Raw genomic sequence first — 12591 nt, 5'->3', positions numbered from 1 at the left:
CGTGTTCTTCATTCAGTGGTCACCGTGTTCTTCATTCAGTGGTCACTGTGTTCACTGTGTTCTTCATTCAGTGGTCACCGTGTTCTTCATTCAGTGGTCACCGTGTTCTTCATTCAGTGGTCACCGTGTTCTTCATTCAGTGGTCACTGTGTTCTCTGTGTTCTTCATACAGTGGTCACCGTGTTCTTCATTCAGTGGTCACCGTGATCTTCATTCAGTGGTCACCATGTTCTTCATTCAGTGGTCACCGTGTTCTTCATTCAGTGGTCACCGTGATCTTCATTCAGTGGTCACCGTGATCTTCATTCAGTGGTCACCGTGATCTTCATTCAGTGGTCACTGTGTTCTTCATTCAGTGGTCACTGTGTTCTTCATTCAGTGGTCACCGTGTTCTTCATTCAGTGGTCACTGTGATCTTCATTCAGTGGTCACTGTGTTCTTCATTCAGTGGTCACTGTGTTCTTCATTCAGTGGTCAGTGTGACCTTCATTCAGTGGTCACTGTGGTCTTCATTTAGTGTGTGCTGCTGGTTTAATGGGACATTTACACATACAAACGCACAGGCTACACGCACACACACACACATTCATTTACTCACTGCTTCAGAGAGTGAACACCAAATTATAAGAAAGAGTAGAAATATGTCTCAGAAGCACTTTTCAAAGCCGACACGATGCAGAATCATTCTTTCAAAACAGTATGCGGTGTATGAAAATATTCAGTTGCCATTCAAAAATATTACGCTATATGATCAGATGCATATAGACACTTATTACTTCAAAAGTTTCAACACACTTGACACACACCGCAGACATTATTCAAAACAATTCCGAGACTTTGAACTTCAAAAGATTCAATATGCCCTTACACTCTCGAAAGACATTATTCAAAACAGTATATAGACATTTAAAACTTTAATAAATCCGATATATATATGCCTTCACACTTACTCCAAAACATTTATCAAACAATACAGATACGTAAAACGTCAAACGATTCAATGAATCAATCAAAGACTAGTATCACAGTTTCAGTTTTAGTTTAAGTAGCTCAAAGAGGCGTCACTGCGTTCGGACAAATCCATATACGCTACACCACATCTGCCAAGCAGATGCCTGACCAGCAGCGAAACCCAACGCGCTTAGTCAGGCCTTCAGAAAAAAAACAAAAGACAAACAACCCCCCCCCCCAAAACAACAACAACTAATAGATAAATACATAAAAAAAAGGAACTACTACTGCTAATAATAATATGTATAAGGCGCAAAAACTTGATGAAGTCAACTATTAAAGTAATAAAATAAATAAATAAAATAAAATAAAATAATAATAAATAAATAAAATAAAATAAAATAAATAAATAAATAAATAATAATAATAATAATAATAATAATAAAAAAAAAATAATAAAAAATAATGTCACAAAATGTTGAAACTAACACCAAAAGAAGTCCATATCCAAACAGACGTCCAAGAGCCACACAATACATACAGACCCCTCATCTCTTTCACTTCACACACCTGACAGCTGTGATGTCAGCCTTGTCCACTCACTGATACGCTCACCCCACGTGTGTCCACCCGCTTCTAGCCACCCGATTGGAGGGATGCCAGAAAGCACCCGCCTCCTGTTCTCAGCTGTGATTTTTTTTTTTTTTTTTTTTTTTTTTTTTTTGAGAGGAGAAAAAAAAAATCAATTGGCGCGCGCAAACACACACACACACACACACACACACACACACACACACACACACACACATGCCATTGGGAAAAAACAAAACAAAAAAACCTCACAGCCCTACACGTAAAAATACTGGGCCCAAACTGACACTCATGCTCGCCACAAGAAGACACAGACGATCGGATTTTCTCAACACCCCCAACCACACTCCTACCCCCTCCCTCCCTCCCTACCTCCTCCACACCAGTTGTGCACGGGTGAATGCCTTCTAACGGGTCTGTCCGTGACGTGGAGGTGCCGAAAGGCCTATCTCTCTCTCTCTCTCTGGGGGTGACAGCCATCTTTTGAACTGACATTTGAGAAGCGGTTGGCGTTTGATAAAAGGTGAGGACAAGCGTGTGAGATAGGTGGCGGAGGATGTGGGGGGTGGGGGATACATTGCAAAATTGTCTGAAAAGATTCAAATAGAGAGAGTGTGTGTGCGTGTGTGTGTGCGTACGTGTGTGTGCGTGTGTGTGTGTGTGTGTGTGTGTGTGCGTGCGCTCTTCTGTTGAACATATACCAATAATAGTGTGAGTGTGTGAGTACAGTGTCCAGCTGTGACATGACTCACAATTGCTGACCAGCGGACATGACTCACAATTGATGACGACATGACTCACAATTGATGACGACATGACTCACAATTGATGACTCACAATTGCTGACCAGCGGACATGACTCACAATTGATGACGACATGACTCACAATTGATGACGACATGACTCTCAATTGATGACCAGCGGACATGACTCACAGTTTATGTCTCACAATTGATTACCAGCGGACATGACTCACAATTGATGACGACATGACTCACAATTGATGACAACACGACTCACAATTGATGACCAGCGGACATGACTCACAATTGATGACCAGCGGACATGACTCACAATTGATGACGACATGACTCACAATTGATGACGACATGACTCACAATTGATGACCCGGAGCCCAGTCCAGCAGCTAACAGCACCACAGTCACGCACCCGGAACAAGAGAACATGATGACATGATATGGATATATTATAGATACTTACATGGCACCCTATCCTTGGTCAGAGACCAAGCTTTAAGCGCTTTTATAAACACGGAATCATTTCCACAACATCCTCCCTGCCTGGGTAGAGCCGACTGACAGCCAGCTGCCTTTAGGTAGAAAAACAGAAAATTGCACACACTGTCAGCCATGCCCAGCCAACACAACATTTTTTGGGATCATCCCACCAGAGGACGTCCGGTCATGGATGGCAGTTTCCGGTCTTTAAACAAAGCCCTGGTGGTTTTTGTTGATGTTGTTTGCCGCCCATCTGGTTCTGTACTGCGGCACCCAAAGACCGAAGAGCATCAATCAGTCTGTGATCACACAAGGCGGAGGCAGGGATTGTTCCTTCTTGTGGTTCAGCTGGAAAGGGAGGCGTGTGTGTTGGGGCATTAAGGACCCCCCCCCCCCCACCCCCCCCTCCCCCGCCCACCCACGCCCCCTCCCACCGATCCCCATTTCTGTCTCATCCCAACCCCCACTGTTTATATTAAAAAAAAAAAGAAAAAAAAGGGGGGGATGGTTTGCACTGACTTAAGGTGACCGTGTGACTGTGTGTGTGTGTGTGTGTGTGTGTGTGTGTGTGTGTGTGTGTGTGTGTGTGTGACTTACAGAACACTTAAGAACAAGTCAGACAAGCGAAAAAAATACTACAGGAAATTTTATTCATCAGAACTCAAATCATCATATTTTCACCTAAAGGGATTCAAGGCCTTTGTAATCACCGTGTCATGCTACACATTCGGCAATGTAAACACCGTGTCATGATACACATCAGGTAATGTAAACACCGTGTCACTACACATCAGGTAATGTAAACACCGTGTGACGCTACACATCAGGTAATGTAAACACCGTGTCACTACACATCAGGTGATGTAAACACCGTGTCACTACATATCGGGTAATGTAAACACCGTGTGACGCTACACATCAGGTAATGTAAACACCGTGTGTCACTACACACCAAGTAATGTGAACACAGTGTCACTATACACCAGGTAATGTAAACACCGTGTCACTACACATTAGGGGATATAAACACCGTGTCACTACACCTCAGGTAATATAAACACCGTGTCACTATACACCAGGTAATGTAAACACCGTGTGACGCTACACATCAGGTAATGTAAACACCGTGACGCTACACATCAGGTAATGTAAACACCGTGTCACTACAAACCAGGTAATGTAAACACTGTATGACGCTACACTTCAGGTGATGTAAACACCGTGTCACGCTAAACACCAGGTAATGTAAACACCGTGTCACTATACATCAGATGATGTAAACACCGTGTCACTACACATCAGATAATGTAAACACCGTGTGACGCTACACATCAGGTAATGTAAATACCGAGTGACGTTACACATTAGGTAATGTAAACACTTTGTGACGCTACACATCAGGTAATGTAAACACCGAGTGACACTACACATCAGGTGATGTAAACACCGTGTGTCACTACACATCAGTTAATGTAAACACCGAGTGACACTACACATCAGGTGATGTAAACACCGTGTGTCACTACACATCAGTTAATGTAAACACCGAGTGACACTATACACCAGGTGATGTAAACACCGTGTCACTACACTTCAGGTAATGTAAACACCGTGTGACGCTACACATCAGGTAATGTAAACACCGTGTCACACTACACACCAGGTAATGTTGCTGGAACCATTCTCAGCATACCGACCAACAAAGAGTTCGACATGCTTCGTTTTTATATGGATGTGGACAGATGTCAATTTGGGCGAAGCGAATGTGTGTGCGCACACACGTGCGTTCAACCGTACAAAACACGGAAGCCTGCTCCCAAGTGTGCCGAAGACCAAGGAGCCAGGCCACTTTGACCCGTATTGAGGAAAGTAGATTTCAGAGACCAGCCCTTGATCCCGCAGAGCGGTCACTTCCGGTGTCCACAGAGCTGCCGGAAGTGGGACAGGAGGTCCAGGGCCTCTCGCAAGGCGTGGTTGGTGGAGGCCAGCTGGTGACGGAACAGCTGGAAGTCGGCCAGGGAACTGTCATGGCGCCGTACACATCGGTAGGCACTCTCCGCCATCTGTAGCAAGTTCCTCTCCATCACCGCGCATGCGCATAGTGGTGCATCCCTGCATCCGTCTCTATGGAGATCTGAAAGACAGTTCACTGAGGTCACTGTTGATGGCAAGACTGTCACAACACTCAACAGCAATAGCAGTGGTAGCAGTAACAGAGAGAGAGAGAGAGAGAGAGAGAGAGAGAGAGAGAGAGAGAGAACGTTCGTTAATGACATCATCAAAACCACCATCACTACCACCACAACCACCATCACCATCACCACAACGATCATTATCATTACCACCACCACCACCACCCGCGGGCAAAGGGAGGTAACGTCATACCGAACCGTCTCCTCTTCCAGGCGGTGCCCCAGTCCTGGTGGCCCTCTCTCAGGAGCACGTCATCAGCCTGGCCCAGCCTCCCCACTTCCCGTGAAAGACGACCCGCTCTGAACCCCGCAGGGTCCTCGTGCTGTTGCCTCCCCTCCTGACGGTCCCCTGACAGGGCCGGACTTCCCGCTGCCTTCTGCTCGGTACCTGCTGTCGGCACCAAGGCGTCACTCCCCCCTCCCCCTCCCCTCGCCCCCTCACCCTCAGCCCTGAGGTCTTCGGGGAACGAGAGGTCTGGTTCTGATCCACATCTGCAGACCTCGCCGTGCGCCAGGAACTGTGGGCTGTCAGGGCCAGAGACTCGGGGAAGTCTGGGCGGAGACTTCCAGGAAAAGCGTGCCGGGGTCATCACACTTTGCTCACATGTCTGTGGTGATCTGGGCGCCTCTGCAGCTGTCTGTCTGAGCAGACGAGTCCTTTGAAAAGACCGTGGAGCTGTGGAAGGGGACCTGGGAACATCGTCAGTCTTCTGTAGTTGAGGAACCCCTTCACAACACAACGCACACTGTCCGTCAGTCAGTGGTAAAGGGCAGACCTCGGTGTTTCTGGTGCTCAACTGACACAGTGGGGGGGACGGTGGGGGGTGCTGCCTTGCCTGTTCTCTGAGACAGGAGGGAGGAGGGGGCCAATGGAGGGAGGAGGAGGTGGAGGGTGTGCGGGATGGGAAGGGGGGAGCGGAGGTGGGGTGGTGAGGGTGTGTGTGGGTGGGTGTTCCGGGAAGGGAGGAGGGGTGGCCGGGGGTTGACCTGCCGGGGTGGCGCACGTGCTGCTCGTGAAGCTGCTGCAGCCTCTGTCACGTGACCACGACAACAATACAGCGCAGTGCTATAGTTGCCATGTGAACATAGCAACACGACGATACATACAGTGCTATAGTAGTCATGTGAACATAGCAACACGACGATACATACAGTGCTATAGTAGTCACGTGAACATAGCAACACGACGATACATACAGTGCTATAGTAGTCAAGTGAACATAACAACACAACGATACATACAGTGCTATAGTAGTCATGTGAACATAGCAACACGACGATACATACAGTGCTATAGTAGTCAAGTGAACATAACAACACAACGATACATACAGTGCTATAGTAGTCAAGTGAACTTAACAGCACAACGATACATACAGTGCTATAGTAGTCACGTGAACTTAACAACACAACGATACATACAGTGCTATAGTAGTCATGTGAATATAACAACACAACGATACAGTGCAGTGCTGTAGTAGTCATGTGAACTTAACAACACAACGATACATACAGTGCTATAGTAGTCATGTGAACATAACAACACAACGATACATACAGTGCTATAGTAGTCAAGTGAACATAACAACACAACGATACATACAGTGCTATAGTAGTCATGTGAACATAACAACACAACGATACATACAGTGCTATAGTAGTCATGTGAACTTAACAACACAACAATACATACAGTGCTATAGTAGTCATGTGAATATAACAACACAACGATACATACAGTGCTATAGTAGTCATGTGAACTTAACAACACAACGATACATACAGTGCTATAGTAGTCATGTGAACATAGCAACACGACGATACATACAGTGCTATAGTAGTCATGTGAACATAGCAACACGACGATACATACAGTGCTATAGTAGTCATGTGAACATAGCAACACGACGATACATACAGTACTATAGTAGTCATGTGAACATAGCAACACGACGATACATACAGTGCTATAGTAGTCATGTGAACATAGCAACACGACGATACATACAGTGCTATAGTAGTCATGTGAATATAACAACACAACGATACAGTGCAGTGCTGTAGTAGTCATGTGAACATAGCAACACGACGATACATACAGTGCTATAGTAGTCATGTCAACATAGCAACACGACGATACATACAGTGCTATAGTAGTCATGTCAACATAGCAACACGACGATACATACAGTGCTATAGTAGTCATGTGAACATAGCAACACGACGATACATACAGTGCTATAGTAGTCATGTGAACATAGCAACACAACAATACATACAGTGCTATAGTAGTCATGTGAACATAGCAACACGACGATACATACAGTACTATAGTAGTCATGTGAACATAGCAACACGACGATACATACAGTGCTATAGTAGTCAAGTGAACATAGCAACACAACGATACATACAGTGCTATAGTAGTCATGTGAACATAGCAACACGACGATACATACAGTGCTATAGTAGTCATGTGAACATAGCAACACGACGATACATACAGTACTATAGTAGTCAAGTGAACATAGCAACACGACGATACATACAGTGCTATAGTAGTCATGTGAACATAGCAACACGACGATACATACAGTACTATAGTAGTCAAGTGAACATAGCAACACGACGATACATACAGTGCTATAGTAGTCAAGTGAACATAGCAACACGACGATACATACAATGCTATAGTAGGCATGTGAACATAGCAACACGACGATACATACAGTGCTATAGTAGTCACGTGAACATAGCAACACGACGATACATACAGTGCTATAGTAATCAAGTGAACTTAACAGCACAACGATACATACAGTGCTATAGTAGTCATGTGAACTTAACAACACAACGATACATACAGTGCTATAGTAGTCATGTGAATATAACAACACAACGATACAGTGCAGTGCTGTAGTAGTCATGTGAACTTAACAACACAACAATACATACAGTGCTATAGTAGTCATGTGAACTTAACAACACAACGATACATACAGTGCTATAGTAGTCATGTGAACTTAACAACACAACAATACATACAGTGCTATAGTAGTCATGTGAATATAACAACACAACGATACAGTGCAGTGCTGTAGTAGTCATGTGAACATTAAGAATGGAGTCCTCCTCTCTATTTTTCCTTCAAAATCAATACCTGAACATGACAGCGCGTGACTCAATAAACGTGTGAACGTAAACCACAACCCAGGAATATAAATGATAATGATAATAACAACAACAACAAGAGAGGCAAGGCCTTCAAGACTCACTTGTGACTGAGAGTAAAACACACAAGCTTTTTATGTATTGAGCATAATTTCAAAATGTAATGTTTAAGATGAGAAAGATCAGTTTAAAGCAAATTAAGTCCCATAGCATTAATTACAGAGTAATTTCCCTTTTTTACTATCTGCACCAAAACGTTTGCAAAATAAATAAAACTTCCATGCTTAGCAAAAGAAGTTCCTGTTTGAACAAAAAATGATAATAATGACTGCTCTTGTTGTTGGGTCAGAATATCAGATCAAAGTGCCAAGTTTAGAGAATACAAAAAATATAAATATAACAGTAAATGCAGTTTGCATATAATTAGGCTTCATTCTTTATTTTTTTTGGTGCCCATCCCAGAGGTGCAATATTGTTTTAAACAAGGTGACTGGAAAGAACTGAATTTTTCCTATTTTTATGCCAAATGTGGTGTCAACTGACAAAGAATTTGCAGAGAAAATGTCAATGTTAAAGTTTACCACGGACACAGACACACACACACACACACACACACACACACACACACACACACACACACACACACACAGAGACGACCGGACACCGGGTTAAAACATAGACTCACTTTGTTTACACAAGTGAGTCAAAAACACGACGACGACGACGACTACTACTACTGCTACTACTTAAAATAATGATGATGATGATGATGATGATGATACATTTAAACATAGCTTTCCACCATATTGGACCAGACAGCTCACCTCCACCATCTGCCGAAACCTTTCCTGGGTGCAGGCCAGGTCATCAAACGTGAACACTTCGGGAACCCCTCGTTTCCGTTCACCTTCGGGAGTTTTCGGCGGGGTCAAGAGGGCAGGGCTGCGAGGGCCGATCTGTTCCGAGGACGATCCGAATCGTGGCGGAAACACACGAACCGCTTCGTTCTTGGCTGAGCTCAGGGGGTGGTTGGGGAGTGGAGGGGCAGGTGGAAAGGATTCTGCAGAGGACTCCAGCATTCCCACAGCATCATCAGCAGAGTCAAACATGGAGATTTTCTGGAACAATTTGCTGGGAGACGTGTCATGTTTTCTTGAGCTGTCTTCTGCAGGGGGCATGGATTGTGACGGCGTCTTCAACAAGAACTGTTCACCTTCATTCTTCAAACCGGACTCTGACCGAAGGTAATGTTCCGTTCTCTCGTGTTTTGAGGACCGCCCGCATGGCTGTACAGTCTGGTGGCTGGGGGAGCCTGTCTGAGAGACAGCCGAACAGGGACACACGTGACGAGCTGTTCTGTCCCCATGTCTCCCCGACCCCCGTGTCTCCACTGCTAAAGGTGACCAACACCCACCACTGTCCACCCCTGCACTTCCACAGTGTGTGTGCACGTGTGTCTGACGGTGCGTCTTTGAATCTCCCGCCCTGTCGTCAGGCACACACTCTGCTGCCGCTTCTATCGTCACTTCCGGCGGTAGTGATGTCACTTGTCCCACCGTCCCACGAGGGCTGTGATTGGAGGATGGAGCAGCATCCAGGTGTGCAGGGGGACAGGTGGAGGGTAACGCCGTGTCCGGAACAGCTTGATGCTGCAAGCGCTGGGCGATTTCCTTCAGCTGCTTCAGGGTGTTCTCTGGCACCAGGTATGTGGGGATGTAGATCTCTGTCATAGCGACCGGCCCTGGAGAAACACTCAGCACTTTGTACAACCTGCTTCAAGATGTTCTGTGAAGAAACACTCAGTGTATATTGTCTGCTTCAAGGTTTTCTGTGGAGAAACACTCAGCAATGTATACTGCCTGCTTCAAGGTGTTCTGTGAAGAAACACTCAGTGTATACTGCCTGCTTCAAGGTGTTCTGTGGAGAAACACTCAGTGTATACTGCCTGCTTCAAGGTGTTCTGTGGAGAAACACTCAGTGTATACTGCCTGCTTCAAGGTGTTCTGTGAAGAAACACTCAGTGTATACTGCCTGCTTCAAGGTGTTCTGTGGAGAAACACTCAGTGTATACTGTCTGCTTCAAGGTGTTCTGTGGAGAAACACTCAGCAATGTATACTGCCTGCTTCAATGCGTTCTATGGAGAAACACTCAGTATACACTGCCTGCTTCAAGGTGTTCTGTGAAGAAACACTCAGTGTATAATGCCTGCTTCAAGGTGTTCTGTGGAGAAACACTCAGTGTATACTGTCTGCTTCAAGGTGTTCTGTGGAGAAACACTCAGCAATGTATACTGCCTGCTTCAAGGTGTTCTGTGGAGAAACACTCAGTGTATACTGCCTGCTTCAAGGTGTTCTGTGAAGAAACACTCAGTGTATACTGTCTGCTTCAAGGTGCTCTGTAGAGAAACACTCAGCAATGTATACTGCCTGCTTCAATGTGTTCTGTGGAGAAACACTCAGTGTATACTGCCTGCTTCAAGGTGTTCTGTGCAGAAACACTCAGTGTATACTGCCTGCTTCAAGGAGTTCTGTTTAGAAACACTCAGTGTATACTGCCTGCTTCAAGGTGTTCTGTGGAGAAACAATCAGCACTGTATAATGCCTGCTTCAAGGTGTTCTGTTTAGGAACACTCAGTGTATACTGCCTGCTTCAAGGTGTTCTGTGGAGAAACACTCAACTCAGTGTATACTCCCTTCTTCAAGGTGTTCTGTTTAGGAACACTCAGTGTATACTGCCTGATTCAAGGTGTTCTGTGGAGAAACACTCAGCAATGTATACTGCCTGCTTCAATGTGTTCTGTGGAGATACACTCTGTATACTGTCTGCTTCAAGGTGTTCTGTGGAGAAACACAGTGTATACTGCCTGCTTCAAGGTGTTCTGTGGAGAAACACTCAGTGTATACTGTCTGCTTCAAGGTGTTCTGTGGAGAAACACTCAGTGTATACTGCCTGCTTCAAGGTGTTCTGTGGAGAAACACTCAGTGTATACTGCCTGCTTCAATGTGTTCTGTGGAGAAACACTCAGTGTATACTGCCTGCTTCAAGGTGTTCTGTGGAGAAACACTCAGTGTATACTGCCTGCTTCAAGGTGTTCTGTGGAGAAACACTCAGTGTATACTGTCTGCTTCAAGGTGTTCTATGGAGAAACACTCAACACTGTATACTGTCTGCTTCAAGGTGTTCTATGGAGAAACACTCAGTGTATACTGCCTGCTTCAAGGTGTTCTATGGAGAAACACTCAGTGTATACTGCCTGCTTCAAGGTGTTCTGTGGAGAAACACTCAGTGTATACTGCCTGCTTCAAGGTGTTCTATGGAGAAACACTCAGCACTGTATACTGCCTGCTTCAACGTGTTGTGTTGAGAAACACTCAGTATATACTGCCTGCTTCAAGGTGTTCTGTTTAGAAACACTCAGCGCTGTATACTGCCTCCTTCAAGGTGTTCTATGTTTTCTTTCGGTCCATCCGAATGCTCGTCAGCAAATAAAGTGACATGAACACAAACGACAAACGACTGAGTGAGCGGCACACCTCGCCTTGATCACCACCACGTACACATAAAATCATCATTCTAAGTCATATTCTGACGTCATATTGCTGGCAGCTGACCTGTACGTCAATACCTGAAGGACAGTCAGTGCTGCGGGTTTTCACACACGCACACATACACACACACGCGCGCGCGCGCACACACACACACACACACACATACACACACACATGCACGCACAGAGGGAGAGAGACAGAGAGAGAGAAGAGAAAGAAAGAGAGAGAGAGAGAGAGAGAGAGAGAGAGAAGATATAGGAAGAGAGAGAGACAGACAGAGAGAGGACCTGACCAACAGGCACACAGAGAAATCACGGTTACCTTGCTGTAGAAGTGTCCAACCATTTGCAGAGACCCGGCATTTAACACAACCCACAGACCTGGAGAAATCTGACGAACAGCTGGGCGGAGCCACGGGACTCCACGGGACTGAGGGAGAAGGAGGAGAAGAAGGAGAAGATGAAGAAGAAAGTTCAATTCAGTCACTTAAGGAGGCGTCACTGCGTTCGGACAAATCCACACACGCGACGCCGCATCTACGAAGCAGATTGGGCCTGGCCAGCAGCGTTACCCAAGGCGAAGAAGACACACAGCGCCCATCCCTTACACTGCAGTGTCACCCCCCAACATCGCTCCGCGACTGCTCAGCGCACTTCGCCACATGCCTAACGCTCTTTTTTTTCTTTTTTTTTTTCAAGTTTGTAACTGCTGTGTCGTCACTTAACGCGATTCGGGACCCCCCCCCCTCCCGCCCCCGCCCCCTCCCCTCGCCACACTCCTTCACCCCTGTGTGTGTGTGTGTGTGTGTGTGTGTGTGTGTGTGTGTGTGTGTGTGGGTGCGTGTGTTTGCCTCGATGAATGTAAGACACATTTCAAAAATATTGGTGTCAAAATAAGGA

The 12591-nt window shown here is 45.6% G+C and overlaps 2 protein-coding genes across 2 annotated transcripts; both read right to left on the bottom strand.

Annotated features, from left to right (window-relative positions):
• Positions 1–3511: 3511 nt before the first annotated feature.
• LOC143280538 (uncharacterized) lies at positions 3512–5809 on the bottom strand. Its single transcript, XM_076585227.1, has 2 exons — positions 5166–5809; positions 3512–4914 (listed from the first exon to the last, which is right to left on the bottom strand). The coding sequence occupies exons 1-2, from the start codon at positions 5560–5562 to the stop codon at positions 4688–4690; spliced, it is 624 nt and encodes a 207-aa protein (XP_076441342.1). The 5' UTR covers positions 5563–5809; the 3' UTR covers positions 3512–4687.
• LOC143280274 (uncharacterized) lies at positions 5562–12267 on the bottom strand. Its single transcript, XM_076584904.1, has 4 exons — positions 12014–12267; positions 8968–9884; positions 5809–6003; positions 5562–5699 (listed from the first exon to the last, which is right to left on the bottom strand). Exons 2-4 carry the CDS (start codon positions 9871–9873, stop codon positions 5562–5564), a joined length of 1239 nt encoding a protein of 412 aa, XP_076441019.1. The 5' UTR covers positions 9874–9884; positions 12014–12267.
• Between the last annotated feature and the right edge of the window lie 324 nt (positions 12268–12591).

This window comes from Babylonia areolata, chromosome 3 (genome assembly GCF_041734735.1).
Source record: "Babylonia areolata isolate BAREFJ2019XMU chromosome 3, ASM4173473v1, whole genome shotgun sequence".
Classification (NCBI taxonomy): Eukaryota; Metazoa; Mollusca; class Gastropoda; order Neogastropoda; family Buccinidae; genus Babylonia; species Babylonia areolata.
This window is presented reverse-complemented; position numbering and strand designations above follow the sequence as displayed.